General features: G+C 39.3%; 1 protein-coding gene across 2 annotated transcripts in view; it reads left to right on the forward strand.

The window, feature by feature from the left end:
• Positions 1 to 9,484: 9,484 nt before the first annotated feature.
• Positions 9,485 to 21,506, forward strand: part of col5a1 (procollagen, type V, alpha 1) — a 75,130-nt gene continuing 63,108 nt past the window's right edge. For both annotated transcript variants that reach the window (XM_067574877.1, XM_067574878.1), the window contains exon 1: positions 9,485 to 9,956. In XM_067574877.1, the coding sequence (XP_067430978.1) occupies positions 9,857 to 9,956 (100 nt within the window). In that variant the 5' untranslated portion in view covers positions 9,485 to 9,856. The remainder of the gene's footprint in view (positions 9,957 to 21,506) is intronic.

The raw sequence follows: 21,506 nt of genomic DNA on the forward strand, positions 1-21,506 counted from the left end.
GTCTGACTGCAGACAAATTAAAGGCTATTCCAGACAAATATGTGTTTTTGAATTCTTCAATGCCTTTAAAGGCTGCAAAATATCCTCACATATACTGTAGATGGTGCCATGTTTGGCAATATAAACAAAAATTAATTCTTAAAAAACAGCACGTCACTGTTCTTTCTTTCATTCACCTGTAATAAAGTCAACTTTAGTTCAATCCTCAAGAAATTTCTCATTACATGGACATAGACGACTAACTTGTTTGCGAACTGTCACTCCTCAGACCTTTGTAATTATGTGACGAGCCGCCTTCACCACTGAGAGAAGAACATAACGAATTTGTCTTGGGTATGAACTGCCTTCCTTAATTACAGTCACCACTACAAACAGCCGACAAGGCGGAGCTGGGCTCACAGGGGTGGGGAAGGAGACATGGTTAGTAAATGCCTTAGACGACAGGCGACAAGCTTGGCACTTTTATTCATGCTGCTCGGGTCGACAGATTTAATTTGAGGGAGTGTTTGGTCTCTGTGATTTGATTTTCATCTATGATATCTGTATATCTAATACACAGTGACAGGTTTACAGTGATGTTTTGTAATTTGGGGAAACCTTTACCATTTACATGTGATACATTGCTGTCTTTATATCATTATAACAGTAAATCAGCCAAGAAAGTATGCACGTCACAGCAGTACAGTCATGATTGTAGGCAACCCTTAACTAATTAACATCTTCATCAAAGTAAGTGTAATGACTCGCACTGTAATTTGTCGAAGTGTTCCCCTCACCCTTAAAAAGAAAACATGTAGAGGCTTGCTTTTTTCTCATCTTCTCCTTGATTGTTTTGGCAACTCCTTTCTTGTTCATCATTCTTTATGCTCTCTATGTGCCAGCGCTTGAGGCTTTATCGGTGTAGTTTAACAGTATTAGTGTTCTTTTTAGTATTGCTATATAAACATTAGACAAAACCTGGTGCAGCCCAACCAAGTAGCAATTCACCTAAAATTTTCAGGGTATGTGTTTGACATAAACATGAGGAAAACTGTAACATGAACTAGCAAAAAGATTTGATTTGGCATCTGTAAGATTTTACAGTGACTTTGTGGCTTTGCAAGTTGCAATTTACACCTGTTTTGTATCTTTATTTGCAGTACATGTGGTATTATTATGGGTTATCCCATGTCGGATCGTTCATTTCCATGGTATGACACAAAGATTAATTAATTTGTGTATAGATGACACATGATCTTGATTTGAAACACTTGATTTGTAGATTTAGAAACTTATGAAGCATATTTATTATAGAAAATAATATTATGTCATGTACATTACATTTTATTCATTTTATGATATATAACATATATACAATCTACAAGATCAGTACCTCTCATACAGTGGTGAAAGGCACCATTTTTTCATTGGTATGATGTGAAGCCATCCATGAGCAAAGTATATTCAATAGTGTTAATTTCAATTCCTATTTAAGTCATTAATACAAACAATAGCCCTCCGAAACCATTCTACAAATGCAGCCCCTAATAGAATATAGTGCAGAAGCTGTTTTCCAGTTCAGACAATAGAGGTAATGTTTTCAGTGAAGGGAAGACTGATACATCCAGTGGAGATTTGCGCAGCTTACATCTCACAAAACCGCCTAGGTCATATATAGATTCATAGAATATATACTGTATAAAGTAACAATTGAATTAAACAAGAAGTGCAAGACTCTCCTTGAAAGGAAAATCATTAATTTCCAACCCCTCTACTCTCAGCCCCAAGCCCATTTGTTCCTACAAAAGATGTAAATATTTAAAAGTGCTGTGCAAATATACATTTAGTTTCCTGTTTTTAAAAAGTCTCAATCATTTCTTATCGGTAGGGCGAAAAAAAAACCGTTGGGGCTTAAACACCTCAGCAGTCTTGGAGCTGCGCCTTTGCCTTTTTCACTCTCTCAGCGACAATTTGCAATGTTTATCAAACATTTCTCTAATAGGAGTTAATTGTGTTTTTGTTAGGGGTTATTTTCATTTTTTGGCGTGCTAGTGACTATTTAGGGCAATAGAGCAATGTATGTGATTGACTCAAAATAAACTACAGCGCCCATTTTCATTGCAATGAAAGAACACGTCGAAGTTAACAGTAAAATGTGGCTCATCAATGCGTTTTTAATAGTTGTTGGACAACAGTGGAGTTGGATGGCACAGAGGAATAAGCTGTATCAGGTTTTGGCTGCACAGGCTACACTTGTTTGTTGAATTATACCTTTTAGTCCATAATAGAACATCACAAAGTTAGCCTTTAAGTATGCCATTAAAATGAGCCAAAATTTTAATTTTACATAACTGATGATAGCATCGGTTAACACTTTCGAAGAGTTTAAGCAGATGTTCTGCGTTTCTTGAACAGCACAAGCTGGATCAGGCTCAGTACAGTTTACATGAAGAAGGCTGCAGCTTTACTTAACTCAAGGATCGTGGAGAACACAAGAGTTTGCCACATGGGCTATAAACTTAACTCCTTGTTGCTCTCTAACAAAATCATGTTAGTATATAATGCTCTCTGATCCTGCCAGTTTCACTTTTTTTTTTTTTTTGCATATCTATGCAGGACACACAAGGCCATACATGCATGACTGTCTTGTGTTTAATTTAGTTAATGCTCATTGATTGATTTATGCTTGGCATCCATATCTTTGGCCTGCTTCTCTGCACAAGAGGAAATCTGTGCTTGCAAATCTTTTCCAATACAACATGTCAAAGAAGAGATGAGCTGCAGCTGGGAGCATGAGCAGACAGGTGAGACTGACTCATTAAACACCAGTGTGTTTTTCTTCTCTGATGACAGACACTGTTTTGTCGTCATCCCATATGTACTCTTAGGATTCTTCTTTCTCTCTAGACTTAACAGTGAAGTCCCTTAATGCTAAAAAAAAAAAAGATAAAATCTGGCATGGGATGAAGTCACACATTGTGAAATGGAAAATATAGTGTCCTGCCATGGTGTATCGTGCCAAATAGGATTTAACAATCCATAACAACACCAGTGTGCATCTAGCAAAGAAGGCAGTGGGTTCAGTTTTTGACAAAAGATTCTATTGATTACTTCAAGATTATAATCACTCATACTTTTCTAATTGTTCTAGTTTTTCAACAGCTTGTTCTGCAAAGTCTCGGTAATCTAATAAAGCATGCAACACTGCAAACTGAAAAACCATCTGCCATTTGACCTGGAGACATTGCACATTTGTCTTTCAGATGGCTGTCTAAATTAATTCTCCTTGGATTGTGATTTGAAAATAAAAAACTGGTGTCTGACTCACACTCTCTTTATCTTTTTTTTTTTCCTTTCTTGAAGAGAAAGTATTTCGAATGCATACTCGTTTTGTTACTCCCAGATTCTTGATTCTCTGCACTGCAACATTCTACATTGCTTAAAAATCTAATCTGTTTTTGGAGCTGCCAGGACCTGCCCAGTGCCAGGATCCATGATTTATCTGGTCTTTTGGTGTGCAGTGTTTGAATTTCCCCTTCTGTCTAATTATAAAACTATCATTAAAGTGAAACCTCAGAATCAGCTCTATTCTGTAATTCCTCTCCATTGCTAGACCGGAGAGTGATGTTTTGACATAGGGTCTGTGAAAAATGATTGGGTGTTTGGGTGGAAAGATCTAAAAGGCAGGTTTAAATATGTGTAATTCAGCTTGTACAAAGTTTATGAGTTCTCGACAAATGAAATGGTTTGGTTTACAAGGGACCTGTGGAGGAAGAAGACGTGCAGATGCAAGCTCCTGTCTGTGGATTCTCTTCTTCACAGTTTCGCCTGTAAAGATGTTCGAAAATCCTCCATGCATTTTATGATGTTACTGCCAGATTAGAACCTTGTGCGTTTGTGAAAACACAAAGACATCCATTCAAAGTGTTGCAACATTTTGCAAAAGTTTTTCAACACTTCTAACAGAAAACAGATATGACATCAGAAGTTTAAAGCATTCGAAGAAATTGTCGCATCGTGTCTGCCCTCCCATGGTGGCCGTGATCTGGATTGGGTTGCACCAGTTTTTTCACCAGTTTGTGTGTAAAGCCTGTCTGTCTTAGTAACTACTAGCTTGTTTCAAACGAGTGAAAGCTGCACTATTAAGGAATGTCTTCACGAGAGAAGACTTTAGTAACGGTTAGTAGGAAAGTGTCCACTGTTCACTGCTGTAACATAAGTAAAATGACAAGGAGGCCAAACGATATATCAAACTTAACTGCCAGTCCTTTGTAAATGTAGCTGGGTATGATTGTGTTTTATTCATATCACTTTAAAGGGATGTCGCAATGTAACATTAGCTTTGTCAGCTGGTTCAGTCAGCAGTTAGTCCCACCTGGCAGTTACTGGTTGTAAATATTTTGTAACTATTCTCTATGTAACACCTAGTTTGTGTTACCTGTACAGTGTTTTAATCAAATGTCAGGTCAGATATGTAAGCCATATCCCATTAGCTCTTTTACTCTTCACTTTAAACAGATCATATACTGTATTAGCAAGCTAATGTTAGCTTTGTCAGTTGGTACAGTTAGCTATGCAACAGTCCCATCTGACAACTGGATGTATATATTAAGCAACAACTAATCTCCATGTAAGATCTAGTTTGTGTTAATTATGCATTTTAATCAAGTATCAGGTCAGATATATTTAACCATATCCCATTATCTCTTCTACTCTATCTACCTATAAGACCTAGTTTGTTTAATTATATCATATTTTAATCAAGTGTTGGGTCAAATGTAACAGCCTGGTATCACCAAATGACGTATGAATAACATGCTAATTTCTTAAGTCATTTCACGTGTTATGACTACGCATTTTTTGCTTTTCACGTGTAATTTCACATCATTTAGGTCTAGGGTGATCAGATGTCCCAATTACGAGCAGTTGTCCCGAATCCCGAATCCTGCCCCGTCCCGTTTGTCCAAAATTAGACTAAACCTGAAATGGAGCCTGGTGTCCCAGGATGAAGATAGCAGAAGTCGCAGTTGCAACGACAGGGAATGTGCAGCACGGAGAAGGAGAGATCTGACATGCATGTCACGTAGACAGAAATGATTGGCACCGCATTGATGAAATGAATGAAATAAAATGAATTTTATGTAGCAGATAATGATTTACACAATGTTACAAACAACACAGTCATTGTGTTCCTTTTTCCTAATGACAGACAGTTGACAACATGTACAAAAATAATTAATTTTAACTTTGAATTTGACTTTCACGTTTTACTGTTCATTGACACTGAATGTAATGTGCTGGAGGCCACGCCCACCCCCAACTCCCTTGTCCCGAATTTCACCCATTCTCATCTGGTCACCCTATTTAGGTCTTAAATTCAGTTGCCAAAAATGACCTATATTTACATTTGAGTGACAGGGGAAGTGGCGCATTTCAGATGACGTCAATATAATGTGACTTTCTTTACCTTTATAAGGTGATTTTGGCTTATTAACAGGTGGTGGGTTGGTAGTTGGCTAGATAGTTACGCAAAAAGTTGCAAAAGTTGCATTGTTCGAGACCACTAACTAGACATTTTTACCGTCACGTCAGGCATTTTTATCACATTTTAATTATCATTTTTCACCCAAACCATGATCTTTTCCCAACCCTGACCAAGCGATTTTTGTGCCCAAACCTAACCAATGGCGTTATATGACACTCGAAAAGCTAAAAATGCGTTGTTAAATGTCACAAATGCGCAGACATGACATGTGAAATGTGCTTAAAAGTGACTATTTTCACACCATCCCATGAGATCACATTGAATGTAACCATTACTCTTCACTTCAAACAGGTCATATGCTGTATTAGGAAGCTAATATTAGCTTTGTCAGTTGGTTCACTTAGCAATGCAACAGTCCCACCTGGCAGCTAATTTGTATAAATATATAGTAGCACTAATCTCTACCTATAAGACTTAGTTTGTATAATTATGCCGCATTTTAATCAAGTGTCAGGTCAAATGTAACCATTACTCTTCACTTTAAAGAGTATATTAGCAAATTAAAGTTTGTCAGTTGGTTCAGTTAGCTATGCAACAGTCCCATCCTGCAGTTACTGAGTGTATATATTTAGTAACAACTTATCTCTAAGTAAGACCTAGTTTGTGTAACTATACAGCATTTTAATCAAGTGTTAGGTCATGTCAACCTTACCCCTACCTCTTTTACTCTTCACTTTGAAGGGGTCATATAACAATGTACAGTTAGCTTGGTCAGTTGGTTAAGTTAGCCGTTAGTCACACCTGGCAGCTACTGGGTGTATATATTTAGTAAGTATTAATCTCTGTGTCAGACTGTGGTTCAACCCATTTTAATATGTAAGTTTCCACTTACGTTATAACTAGGCTAAGTTTGAACTTACAAACAGCTGGAGCAACTGGCTCCTGGCGTGTATACTGAGTCAACTGTCAAGCAAGAGTTTGGAATTTCTGAGCTGGCATCAGTAATGGCCTCATCATTTAGGTGTTTCTTTAACAGTGGAGGACAATAAAAAAAAAGATGGATTGAATTAGGTTTTCTCTGGCTTTCATATCCAGCCTGACACCCATTGAAAGTGGATGTGGAAAATAGGACAGAGAGAAGGGGGCTGCAGAAACGGCTCTGAACAGAAACACTTGAGCACTAAATCACAATTTCCATCTCTGTTTCACATTGTATATCCTTTCTTTTGTCTCACCGGGACTAATTTGGTGAAAGATTACTCTGTCTGAAAGTCTTTTAATGACACCTATTTGTCAGTTGTCCAACTTCAGATAAGTCATCATGTTTTTGGTTAGGTGACAATTCAAGGGAGCATGTAAAGGCCTTGAGAAAGAGTAGTTGAGAGTTCTGAGATTAGTGTGGTGTAGGTATAAAGCCACCCTAAATACAGGGCTCAGGCCATAATTTGACCCATACGTCTAAGTACTTAACCATTATATGGCTTTAGTGGTCAGTTTTTTGAAAGGCTGGTTTACTCTTGTTGTAAATATCCTGTCTTTTTAAGAAGAGGCTATACATTTGAATCAGTATGAGATGCTTTATAGTTTGGATTACCGCCTTTAAACCCAAAGAGGTTTTACACATGTAAAGGTTTGAGTGACCTCAGGTAAGACCTCACATGTGAAGGTCAAATCTGAAAAGGAAAGGTGGATATAATTAGACATCTGAAAGGGGATTCCAGGTGTGCACTTTTCTTTTTGCTCAATGCCTCCCTGTCTGTCAGTTTGAGTTTTACATAGGGGTCTTTTAAAACTTGTCATGTAACAGATTGGTTTCTTTCTTAATGTTGAACAGCCAATTTTGTCTTGTATTCCATTACTTTTTAACTATATTCACAACACTCTTTTTTTAAAAGCTATACAACAGTGTCTCTTAACAAGTGTCCAGTCTGTAGCATAAAAGATCACTTGCATGTTTTACATATTTGAGATTATTGTGACCACCAGGCATCCACGTTCAAACTCATCTTTCACACACTGTGCCGTCTGTTTACTGTGTTTAAAACAAACTTTTACTGGGCCGTTAATGGAAGTCTGCCCCCCACTGGACCAGCCATACGACAGCTTATAAAAGACAGCTGCCATTTTTGGCCACTCTTGAGACAGCAGTGACAAAATTTAGTGTCTGAAGCTTACCTTGAGATGTGCAACTGTTGCAATTATTGTTTACTAATTTGTAGTAATTCATTTTCACATAGGAGCTGCTTTTTCTCAATCATGACTGTTCTCATTGCATTACAATGTCATCTCACATTTTGCTTGATTGCAACTTCCAGTGTGTCTTTGAAAATGTCAGTTGATTAGTTGATAAACTGTTAAAAGTTCCCTTTAAAGTTTAGAAAAAGTACAATGTTTTGAGCTGAAATGGTCTCTTTGTCACACACAGTAGAATTACACAAACATGACATAGCTGATCAGAAATCACAGTTACAGTTTTTTGGACTCATCGACTGAACAAGATGAAAAATAGGCAAGAAAAATATGAGTGTGTTTTGCAGGCTGATTGTTTGGTTTTCTTCTGTGCCAGAGAGAACACAAAACCAAACATGCAAACTGATTGGTCAGCTGTTTCTATTGAGTTTCCTGTTATTGATACTCTTTTAAATTGAGTGCCTCTATAAAAAAAAAAAGTTGGACCAACTTGCAAGAGGCTGATCATCACTACTGAATCTATCATTGCTGATATTACTGGTGCACTCCAGTTTTCCACTGGATGTTACTCAGATTATTGTGTATCTGTCAGAGTCAATAAAGCAACAACTTAGTGTTTTGTTATAACATTTTCATTGTAATAAGATTACATATTACATTAAATGGGATTCTAAAGTGCAAAATTGTAATAAATGTATGACAAGGAATTCTGAAGAAATCTCTTACAGGGGAGACGTTTTTACTAAAACCCTCTGAGATCAAACTGATTAATTTATGGAAGTGGCTCTGATTAGTGTGCATTTGTCTGTTTGTATATAAATATTGTTATTATTGTTATACTATGTATAACATAATGCTATATGTGCACCTCACTCAGTTTTTTCTGCTGTAAAGGGAAATTGTCATCACCACATTGTTCTGTTGTTCAGGTTCAATAAAAAAAGTGAAATTTTTCTTGCATTTATATTTATTTCTCGTTGTATGTCATGTTAATTGCATTTTAATAGGAAACATCTGAATATGTGACAGGTACAGTAAAGGTGTCAGTACTTTTAACTGTCAAACAGACAGAGTTAAAAAACTTTTTTTTGCCCTGAAGCAAAAATTTGCTGTTGGGCCCCAGTTGACCTGTAATGCCACCCAGGTCCAGAGACCAAGACACCAGTTATGCTGGAAGACACCTGGCCCCAGGTATTGTGTACACTGAATTTGTGATCATTTTATTAAAAACAACCATGTGAGCACAATATCAACTAATATAAAAAGGAGTTAAAACCTGATTTGTGCTAGAGGATTAGATAATATACCTTTTAAACAGGCTTTAATAGGCTATTGTGCAGTTTCTCAAAGCCAGTTTGTAATTAATCCAAAACAAACAAACAAAAACCAACACAGTAGGCGACCTGGGGGCTTTGGGGTCTGGGGGTCCCGGGGCAATTGTCCACTTTACCCAGATGATAATCCAGTCTTGTGTGGAACTTGTGTGAAACTTTTTTAGTACAGATCATCAAAGCAACATGATACTCACTAGTATGTGGGGGGTGTGGACTGTGCCTACGATTATAAAACACAATCGTATCATAACTCCCAGACCAACTTTAATAATTCCTTTGCCTTTGTTAACGATTTATCTCAGACGCAGTTTGCTTTTCCCGCTTTGACCCACTCCTCTGGAAATAGCGGACTCTTTGCAGAAGAATCCAGAGCGCAAGAATTGTAGGCGTGAAACTTTCCCCTCAACTTTTTCCTCCCTCCCCCGGCCAATAACAGGGCTGGCTCTAATATATGGACTCCTCTGATTTGCCTGAGCCTCCTGTCCGCGGAGTGACTGACAGCCTGGGGGAAAGACTTTTTTTGAGCGTTGCCCCGTTGGACTTGAAGGGGGCTCTACGTGACGACAGGAAAGAGGGGGCAACACTTCTGATCGGAGGAGCAGCGGTGCAGGACAGTTCAGAAGAGCAGAGAGGAGAGGAGCAGTGCGGGAGAGACGGTGCCCATCCGTCAACTAGCTGGAGGAACCCACACTAACAAACCCTTATGGCTGCTTGAGAAATAACGATACACCCCCCCTCCCCCTTTTTTCTCTTTCTCTGGGACTTTTGGCTTTTAGTATTGTCCTGACCAGAAGTTGTTGCAAGTCTAATTAGTTTCTCCAAGTTGAAAAGTGAATCCACTTGCTGTGGACCTCTCTGACTGGCGGTCATGGATACCCATATAAGATGGAAAGTTAAACGGAGGATAAGGGACGCCCAAATCACTTTAGCAGTGATTCTGCTTTTTGTCACATCGCAAGCAAGTTCAGGTAAGATGCAGCTGTGAGATTTTGTTGGATACAGTTTTTTTTTTTTTGGAGCAGCGCTGCGCTCAAAAGTTTTTTCCCCCTTTGGTTATTGTGGATCACCGTGATGTCCGCCCCTCCTCCTAAACTCATCTTTATTGGTGCCTTGATGTTTTCAGCTTTGTCTGCCCGAAAGTATGGGACTAATCAAAGGGGTTAAAAGAGTGCAAGTTTTTGAGAGAAAGCGTTTTTTTTTATTTTCAGAAAGACTGATATGATGGCAACTTATTCTCTATCTGGATGTGGTGGAGTTGCTTTGAAGTGCAGTTGTGCAAAAGGCTGCCCCTGCACAAACATCCAATAGCTTTTGATACTGAAAGATAATCTTAAAAGCTTGTTGTTGCAAAGTTTATAATAGATAGTCATAGCATATGCTGCATCTCCCTTAATCAACCATGAAATTATTATTTTCCACGTCACTTTAAAAAGATATCCAGACTTATTATTATGTAGTAAAAGTAACTTTGCTGAAGTGCAGTTCGAGAAAGTTTAGAGGCATTTCCTATACGTTTTTTTTCTTTTACTTCTTTTTTAAACTGATGAGAAGGATGAGCATAATTTTCATAAGAGGGAGGGGTTGCTGCTCGTCTGAAGTGGCAGGGTGGAGCCGCCTTAAGGACTCCACATCAGGACACACAGTTTCTAAAGCACTGGGCCCTATGCTAAGGCTCCGACAACCACATATTTCACTAATTGAGTTCTACAAATTCTCCTCATGCCTTTCAGAAACAGTTATATAACCCAGAGACTCAAAAATATGAGTGTAAAAGTTTGGTTGTATCTTCAATCAGATAAAAAAACCCCATTCCTTATACGGGCTTGATTGAAGAAGTGACTTTTTAAAATCATCTTTAGACACTCTTGTGTAGGACTGTTGTGTCCCATGGGGTGTTCAGAAGTCATGCAGCGCTGTGGCAGAGGGGCTGGGATCTGGCCTACATGTATTATTAGCACCTTGAGACCGCCTGGCATGGTTGGTGGTCTGCTGTCTGCCGTGAGTCTCTGACACAGGCCTTTGAGTCGAACAGGTGGATTCTTCTATCTGCTTATCCTACCTTAAATGACAGTGAGAAAGTGTCTGAAATTGTGCTGATGGTGAGAATATTATGTGTTGTGGCTGCTTGACAGAGAGCCAAATGCTCAATTAAAAGCTAAGGCCACAGCAGAGAAGTAGAAATTATGATGATGAAAAACAGATGCATGCAACTGAAGTGGTTTTACAGGCTCATATGGGCTATACTGTTAAACATATAAAGGAATTACTGCAGCCTGTTTATTTTGATGTTGCCAATAAGTGTCTCGTTGTTAACCGAACACAACTTAGGTCATAGTGTAACGGTTGGATCTAGATCTGGGTCATTTTTGATGACAAAAGAGGAATTGGACTCAAGTTTTGGTGGGACGGTAGACAGCATGGGACTGAATCCACTTTTATGCTGCAGTCTGGATTTGATCAGCTCTTAAAAACCAGAGCACAGAGAGCAACCAGAGTCTTGTATATGATCCTCAAGGGTACTGTTACACTTCCTGAAACTTGACACTTGACACATGCTGAATGGGAAATACTTGATGACTGAGTGCTAGCAACATGCTGACTGCATGCAAGTTTTATGTAAACTAATTATCTTGTTCTTCAAGTTAAAGATTTTGACTTTCATCCATTTTTTTGCTCATTTAAATTCAGTTAAGCATCAGGTATAATGTTAATTCATTTAATCTGTTAATGTTCACACTAATGCCAAGTTATGGTGAAAAAAAATCTTACATTTCATCCATATATTGTCTCATCTGAGTAGACAAATGATAATTACAGACAATTAGCCAGTTTGTCAGCAGTAAAAGATTCATCTTGACCCAAACCAGCTGACCCTTTAGCCTCAGGGAGGACCTGGATATTCATTCATCTGAGGGCTTGCAGAGGCCTGCAACGACACACCATCACAGGTTTATCTGGAACTAGTCAACTCTATACACACTGCGCTTGCATAAAAATGCAGGTCATTGAAGAAATATTTATAGCCTATAGGGGGAAATTATAGAATCAACAAATGTTCATAGTCTATTTTGTCCTGATCACCTATTCATATAGAATTTTATATTTAGTATAATAATAAGTGATTATAGCCTAAATAAAGTAGATGTCCTTAAATTGGATGGTTTTTACATTCTATTGAAATTGAATGCAGCACAAGTATAACACACAAGTGACTGTGGACATCATAAGAGTCGTATTGAATCATTGTATAGATTTAGTTAGAATTACAAGTTTAGAACTAAGAAATGTAGGCAAATTATTTTATGATACATATGTATGACTGAGGTCCAATAATTGGTTCCATTATCGATAAGTAAATAATGTTTAAGTAAAACATTATTCAGTTTAACAGCATATTTACACATCCGGCAGACAACAATAGGATTCAGTAGGAGTTTCTGTCCATCTGGTGAATGTAAGTTCAATAATCATTCTCCTTTTAGCTCTGGTTTTGGTCTCCACCAACTCCTGAGGGAAATGTCCAGCTCTTTAGTGGCTAAATGCTCCATTATTCTCAGAAGCTAGCATAGTTGCTAACTTAACTTGCTATTTGGTGCTGGACAGATAGTTTACAGTAGGTTTATCAGAGCTTTTTTTGCTGAAAACAGCTGCTGGTTGCTGCTTGAAATGAGGTTGATGAATGGTAACAATTAACAAAAACAATGAAGTAATGTTAGTGGGCCGTAAAACCAACTCAATGAGCTGAAATATACTGAAGTACTTAGTGGAGCTGAGGCGAATTGCAGAGACTTTACACACAGTCATTTGTTAATATAAAAAAATGTTGATTAGAGCAGCTTTAAGGTTGTGCTGGTAGAATTAATGTCCAAAAAGATAAGTCTGCAGTCAAATGTAGCTTAGCTCGTTAGCCGGTTAGCCTAAAATGTTATCATAGAATAGCATTAAATGATATCATGACATAGCATTTTAACTACACTCACAGCTAATAATAAAGAGAGAAAATATTGAGATATGTACGATTTTATTTTGCACACCATCAAAGTGTCTTAAGTCAACAGCAACCTGAGGTCAGAGAGGATCAGCACACTGAATGTGCTGCAAGTCAAGCTTTATTAGAGAGAGTGAGTGAAGTCACAGTCCACTGTTCTTCAAGGAGGTCATCTTGTTTTGGCATTAATGAGGAGACCTTCCTTTAAACTCATGTGAAAAGTGGTAATAACAGAAGGCCTGTAAGACATAAAGGTCAAGAATGAGAAGAGGGGTCGGAGTTCAAAAGTGAAGGTTGGGACTTTCAGAGGTATAGGCCTCAATAGGTTTCATTGCCTAAAGAAAGGAATTCTTGCTGTAGGAACACATATGTTGGAGCTCCATGTTTCACTTAATTCTCCTCTGACTCTTGGAGGTCAAAGAAAAAAGATAAAGCATCACAGCCTTATTTTAGGTCAAGTGTTCCATGTCTTGGACTTTATGCTGAATCTGACAACTGACAACTTTAGCCTGAGATCCAGGATTTGAATTGAAACTGACACTGACAATGAAGGTGTTATGTCTTTCTAGTTTCCAAATATTCATGTGTTCTTTTACAGCTAATAACCTATTTAAACGCGACACAATGTCCTGGCTTCCTTGTGGGACCTCAGTTTATTTTTTTAGTTTTAAGATCAGCATACCTGCTGTAGACTAAATCTGGCTTCTTCTCCAAAAAGGTCTCCATTGTATTTCTGCTGAGTTGCTCTTTCTATGATGTTTCCTCAATCAACGGACTCTTTTCACAAGTCTTAGAAAATCTATTTTGACTCTTTTCACTGTGGTTTATTATCATTAATTAACCAAACGTTTTTGTACATTTCACAGCTGTAACAAACATTCATGCAGGACCAGGACCTAGTTGTGCAGACTACTTAAGTCATCAAAAATACTGAAATAACATTCTTTGAATACCTCGTGCAAATGAAAACATGGATGGGTTTGGGCCAATGCCACTGTTGATAGTAGATGACAGTATTGAAAGGACCGGAGGATATGTCAAAGGAATCAGGAAATATGGTCATGATTCAAGAATTATGCTATATATTAGGAGCTGATATTTGTTTCATCCTGTACTTTTTAAAGGGATAAACAGAAGAAGGCCTCGCTGTTTCGCTAAGCGCCCTCACATCTGGATTCGATAAGTTCCATTGTGCTGTCTGCTAAGCCCTCCAAAACGCCAGAAAAAATGTCTTCCAGATGTTTTCTTCCCATTCTTGGTGGAACAGGGGATCGTGAAAAAAATACTGTTGCATTTTTGAAAAGAAAATACACCATTCTGTGCCGGTTTTAGAGAAAATTCCTAATCGAATAACGTCTGCAGCCTTCTAGCAAAGCTGAGTTTGTAAAAATAATAGCAGTGTGCCTTTGTGTCTCAGCCAGATTTGCACATAAGCATCCAGGGTCATTAAAAGGTTCTTTTTGTTTAAGCGAGCCAACTTTATGACAGGGTTAAAGGTCGGATACAGCTGGTCCGCAGGTGTTTTTCATTTACAGTCCCTTTATATTGGGACAACTCCTCTTCAAAAGGAATTTATATGCGTTAGTCAATTTTGCCTTTTTGTCATCATGTGTAAAGTTCTTAATGAGGCCAATTAAAAAAGCTCATAGAAGTGATTGAATCCATACAGAATGGGACAAATTCCATGACTCCCTGTGTACTTTATTTGTGAATTTTACAGAGCTAAAATTCCATTTTGTTAATTTAATTCCTTTATATGTCATTGATCTGTCAGGAGAGACTGACATCACTCACTCCCATCTTTCAGTCAGACATAAAACTGTAATTTCAGTGGGTTGTTTCTCACTCACCTTTATGTGGCAATCCTGAGGTCATGTCCAACCTAATCAGATAAGTGGGGGTGAGAAAAAGTGGGTTCTTGTTTGTGCCTATTGCCATGGCGCTGAGGAAGGAATCTGAGTTAGCTGGACGGTGGAGAGAAGCAGTGACCCTGCAATTGCATGTGCCACTTCAGCCTGTAAATGCAGGCTTTGTGGAAAGGACTCTGTAAATCAGCTCTAATGCCTGATAACAACATGGGAGATAAAACAAAATATGCGGGACAAGTTTTTGACCCCGTGTTAGAGTTAAGGAGATCCTTTGTGCAGCACAAACGGTGCATTATTTGCCATATCCTGGACAGTATATCGTCTATTCCTTTCCAGACTAATTAAGGGGCAAATAATTGTTTTGAGCTGCTCAATGGTGCTCTGTACTCATGACACAGTGCGTTTGGTTTGAAGCCAGTTGCAGATGGTTTCCTCTAAAGGTGTTGCTTACCCAAAGCTAGTATCTGCTAAAAAACACAGACAAACATTGACTTTGTCAGTTCCAAATTACAACCGAAAGGTACAACGTGTTCTTTACTCCCCAAGACACAAAAGGGAACAAAATGGAGGCAGTAGTGATTGAAATGTCAACACGAACACATAAGTGATGTAAAAGTTGGAAGTGGTACCTCGTGATGCAACTCCCACTCCTGTATTTGATTTTTAATCGTATGCTTTGTTGCAGCCTGTAGTGCATGGGGGAGTGAAAAGTTAAGTCTGGTCCAGGCTCACAAACCCAGTATTCACTTCAGCTGGGAAACAGTGCTTTTCTCTGTAATGGGGTATTATAATCATTGAGCATGGAAAGCAATGTATGACTCATCCTTTCCAACCCCATTCCCCCTTCCTCAGCCCTAGCTCAGCCACAGCCTGGGCAGAAGAAATACTGAGTGTAAGCATTTTTTTTTTTTCCTACTGGGAGAAATACAATGGATTCTGGTCACTCTAGAAACTTCACTGGAGTCAGATGTATTCTATTTTTACTTTATTAGGTGATGAAATTAGTGAGAACTGGAAAGTAAAAAAGGTTGGGCATTAAAACAAGACAGGTTTCTGCTTATTCGGCAGTATTTGGTCATTAAGCCTTAGACTTAATTAATTTGGTTTTGTTGAAACAAGGGACCATACAAGAGTTCAACACTATTGTATGAACTGAAGCAAGCTTGAGGAAATGTGTTTGAGAAATCCTGTCTTGAAAATTTTACAAAATGATGCTTCATTGTTGATGACTCAGGTAAAGCAGCCTGTTGTCAGTCAGGCGTTTACTGGCACGGTAACTTCTGTTCACCCACAGGATTGATGTTGCTCAAGCACCGTTTAAAGTGTCAATACGAGATGGATTGATGTTTGGCTTGGCTGTCGCTGTAAATGGTGCAGATTATTTGGCACAATGGCAAGGTTTCCTTACCTCAGGTTGCAGTTACAGTGTGTGTTATAACTATTACAAGAGAAATGATTGATAACCTACATTTTCCTTTTGTTTTTTTTCCATTTATCTTGTATGGTCACTCTTTCTGCACCTTTTTGTAGCTGTGTCATTACATTTTCTAACACCGCCCATCCTTTATGCATCTTAAAACGATGCTGCTCTTGATGTATCACTTACCTCCTTTCTTGTCTCAAGTTGTCTGTGTTCAGTGATGCATTCATCCATTGAAAACACTATCAGTCTAGAAGCGTTACTGGATTTTAATTAGGCTTTGGGATGCCTGTAGTTTGACAGTCATATTGTAAATCACACTCATATTAGGACTGGGTGAAGTATTTGTGGGTCATTGAGTTCATTGATGACACACTCCCTTTAAAAGAAAACATTGCATATTCGGATTGATCCCCATCATTAGCTAAGAGGCGCAGCATCCCAGTTGAGTACTGTAAAAATGTGCCTCTTAGAGATTTGATAGGCTTTACTTGTGTGTCAGCGCTGGATTGTTCTTAATAAAGAGAAAAGCTTCATCATCATGCAGGATTTTTATATTTAATAGATTCCATTTAAAAGATTCAATGTTCTGTGTCAGTGTGTTGGTGCTGGAATAATAGTAATCTGTGAGGCTGTTTGAGAGGAAATGGCTCTGTAATGTCAGTGCTTCAGGGCCCTCTTTTTATCATACAGTTCTCAACAGTCAGCCATCAAAACCGTATCAGCTGTGGGAGAGACAGAATGAGGAAGAGGCTGCGATGCAGGAGAAGAAGAAAAATAGGCCGAGGGAAATAAAGCTGCTCGCGGAGGTTCGAAAATAAAAAACTGAATGATGCAAAAGAGGCACAGAGACAGACATAACTGCGAACACACGTGTGCCGCAAAAGTACCATCCCTGCACTTTCTTGCTGTAAAATGAGCGTTCAGAGGTGCACCGTGGAATCTTGACTCAGTTTTTCCATCTTAGTCTGTGGTGGACGGCAGACAGTGATTTATCCTCACTGCTGTGAGCTGCAGCATGGAGACAGTGAAGTAAACCATCTGGTATTCCCCCTGTTAAAGCAATAACAGAGAGTCCGGCTAAAACACTGAGCCCCAGAGTACACAAGAGAAGCTCTGGTCAAAAAAAAAAACTAAAAAACCTCTCTGTTCTCTGGATCATCTTTCAGGTCTGTGTGCTTATGTTTTTGTGTGTGTGCGAGCCAGTACGTCTGCAGATTCTGGATGAATTTGTCTGTCTGTGTGTTTTTGTCTGACTGCTTGTCATTTTTTTGGTGTTCTAAATTTATCTTTCCTGTAATTTTTGCGATTAGAGGCTGGAGTTCGTGTTTTGAGTATCTCATGATGAGCATCAGAACGAGTCGATCATGAGCGGGGAAATGAGGGCATTAGGTGTATAAACAAAAGGCTCTCACTCCTCTCATTTCCTCCTCGCTCTCTTCCTCCCTGCTGCTGCTTTCACGTGCAGCTCGGAGCCCAGGTCACTGGGTCAACGTCCTGAAAACTTTGGATTAGAGCTGACTTATAAAGTGAAACCGTACTGATACTGGCATTTGAGGTCATTTACAGACTAATCTTGTGCCGATTGGTGATCAGATCGTATATTGAAGATTGAATGGATGACCGACGATTGGTTTTTCCTATGCCGATATTAAAGCAATTTTAATTAATTAACTTACTAAAGGTGCTATACAAGTAGTGTAGCTCCTTTGAGGAATTGCTCAGTGCGTAGGTCAAGAGAGAAAGAGCGTGTGTGTGACAGAGAGGTTGAGCAGAGAGTATAAAATTAGCAGTATAGCTGTGAACGTAGCAGTGCAGTGTGTGTGTACAGTTAAGGCTATTTGTTAGTGATTAAATGCTACAGCTCCTCAAGACCTAAGCCAAGTTCCCTTGTCTTCGAGGCTAAGGGGGTTAGCCCCCAAGTTAGCGACAACTTCGGCCCTGGTGCCCGTTGGAACCTGACCAGGCTCACTTAAGGTGGACTGACCTTTAAGGTGCACCAGCTATTCTTATTTTAGTGACAATTTCAAAACAGAGAATGGAGAAATGTCTGGCTGCTGAGTGCCCCCCCCCCCCCCCACCCTCCTCACCCCCCCACCCTGGGCGATAGAGTTGGTTATTGGCAATCATCCCACAGGGTGATGATAGGTCAATCTGACTATGGAGAACATCACCCAACTCTATTTCAGACCTAATTTTGCTAATGTTGGTATAAACATTCTCCTCTCACAGTTAAAAAAAAACACCAAGTCATCATCTAGTCATGTGATTCTACCCTTTTCACCTTTATACTTCGTCTTTATTCAAACAAAGCAGCTTACATCATGATGATTGCTACATGTAATGCTAATAGTTTAGCAGCTGTTGCTGAACACAATCATTTACTAACGGTAGCTAACATTAGATATATGGTCATACCGGTGAAACCCCTGAATGTATCAAATCTAGCAAGGGTGCATTTTATTGCTTATGAATTCAACATTTCATTTTTAAGAGGCAGAATGAGCTCAATAAACGTGCTCTTCTTTCAAAAGTTGCATAATCTCACTTTAAACAGTCATATCTCATTAAATCATATTGTCGGGGAGCCCTAATGGTGTGTAATGGTTTTTGAACCTTTTTATGACTCATTGTCAGTTTAATACTATTAACACACAAACATTTTTTTCAATTATTATTATGATAGATGTTTGGTCACATCACCCAGCCTTTGATTGGATTTTACTGTGCCTGTTTACTGAAATATAGCAAAAACAACCACTTTAGCACGTTAGCATTTGTACGCCCCATGTAGGTGTGATCTCGTCTTCGGGATTGTGAATGTGCGTGTGTACGGTATGTGTATGCATGCACGTTGGTGTCCATTGAACCTTACTTTAGGTGTAGAGGAACACTGAGTGAGTGCCAAAAAACTCTCTCCGCCAGTGGTTTCGTGGGTTTAATTAAGCAGAGGTGCGGAAGGTGTGTGTGATTGCTTGCCGTCTTGCTGACTGACATCCCCATTCAGTTTTGTGCTACTGGCATCAGTTTACTCATGTGTTGCACGTCTACAGTAGTGTGTGTGTTCACTCTCAGGATGTCCCTGCAGTGAATGTAATGGGTTCAATCTAGCAAGGGTAATGCCTGCAGTATGATTCCCACGTTTGGTCACGTGAACCCCCCTCCCACCCCCCCCGCAACAACTTAAGGTCAATGCTGAAGGAAGCTGAAGTATTCATAAGTGATTCCTTGATACCTTGATATTCTGCAGGAGTTATGTTCTCATATTTTAGACTATAAAGCAATCCTTTGTGATTTATGTTCAACAGCAGCTACTGAGGCACAGTGTGGACAATCAAGAATCATATTGATGTCAATAATGTCAGTTATACAGCAATATGTATACAAATTATGCTGACATTATCTACAGAAGCCACCAAGTTACTGAGCATAGTAAGGCTGTAGCATCAAAACTCCTGAGTGTATCGAATTGAGCGAGAGAGTGTTATATTGCTCATGAATTCAACTTTAATTTATACGGGAGGATTGTGTCACTTCTTTTACATTTTACAAGTTACATAGTCTTGCTTTAAGTAATTAAAACCAGGGTCTTAATTGTAACCTGCTGTATTCACAGTCAGGCTCCAGCCTCAGAACAGTTGGCTTTGGTTAAAAGTTTTATAACAGAATAGGGGGGAAATAATGAAAAAAAAAAAAAACCCTCCCTGTCTGTGATGCACTCTAGGAGGGGGAAGTCTCTCATTGGGCATTCTTGTTTTCGGCTGTGCTGGTTTCCAAGAGAGGCAGGGTCCTCTTTATGGCTGCTAATTACTCCTTGTCCTCAGCGCCAGGTCAAGCATGTGCCTGGAGAGTCAGGCCTCACTTCAGGGCGGCTGGAGTACGAGGAGGATAGGGGGCAGTGAAAGAGGGAAGAATGTTAATCCCCCCCCCCCCATGAAAAAGTCCTAATTCACTGGTCCGGCACCCCTCCTCCTGTCAAATGAAATGGTGCCGTCTGGAGAGCCACTAAGCGTTGTTACAGATAGTGTGTGTGTATATACTGTATGTGTGCATATGTGGAAATTGAGGGTAGATGGATAGGTTAGGGGAACGGGATCCACCACAGTCTTGGCACGGTGCCGAAAGCAGGATTATGAATCTCGCACTCGAGCTACTGTTCAAAGAAAGAGAGAGAGAGGAAAAAAAAAAGGGGCAGAAAGAAAGCATTGTGAGGTAGGGAGGGGAAGATATTTGCAAAACCACATCATGCCCACGTCTCTTTCTAATGTAGTACATTTTACTACACATTTAAAAAAAACTGACATATAAACTATATACTTTTATGAATTCATTATCCTTCACTTTGCTGCAACCTCGTTCATCCCATGTCTGCAAAACAAACCCATAAAAGGCCAAAAACAAAGTTAACTGCTCCTCTTTTAGCAGAATCACACACAAGACACAACACTTTCTCCCACTAATATGTACAAAACACTTAACGCACGGCTCGGGGAAAGTGATAACATTTGCATACTTTATACCTCATTCATCGCCAAGAGTTTATCTTTCAGGAAAAAAAAAAAGGGCTTGAAAAAGTTGAACATGAGGGATTGACTTGTGTACAGTTTAAGGAATTTGTCTCTAATTACTTTTTGGCAGTTTATTGTTTTCAGCTGAAGTCAGATAAAATAATGCTGTGGGAATCTTTTGATTTATTGACCGCAGTCACAGTGTTATTTTCAGTGAAATTCAAAACTTTTATACCCTTGGTTGCACTGTCTCTGTGTTGTAATTGCATGTACTGGTGAATCACAGAGGCTCTGTCTGATCAGAGCTTTGCTCGATGGATGAAATGCATGGATAGACCTTTCTATATACACATTAAAAAGCTTCCAGAGAGCACCAGAGCCTCAGGATGCACTAATATTTCTAGTATTGCTTTCTGTGTCACGCTCAGTTGCATGAAAGCAGCAGCAGATGAGGGATGGCAGTCTGGCGGTGTGCAAATGTACACAAGACTGTGTCATATAAACAGTGTCTGTGTATATGTGGGGAACCTGCCCCCTTGGATGTGAAGGGCTGTGGTCACAGGGGGAAGTATTTTTAGCATCAAGTGCCAGAGGTGTTGGTCTCTTGAGGGAACTGGTAAGTGGGTAAACATCTCAGCTTAACAAGGTGGGACTGAGACCCATACCTGTGGGTTAGGATGTGGTCGGGACAGCTTCCGCTAGAAGGTCAAGCGCCGGTGACAGAAATGCACGAA

Source organism: Thunnus thynnus, chromosome 19, assembly GCF_963924715.1.
Source record: "Thunnus thynnus chromosome 19, fThuThy2.1, whole genome shotgun sequence".
NCBI classification, from domain to species: domain Eukaryota; kingdom Metazoa; phylum Chordata; class Actinopteri; order Scombriformes; family Scombridae; genus Thunnus; species Thunnus thynnus.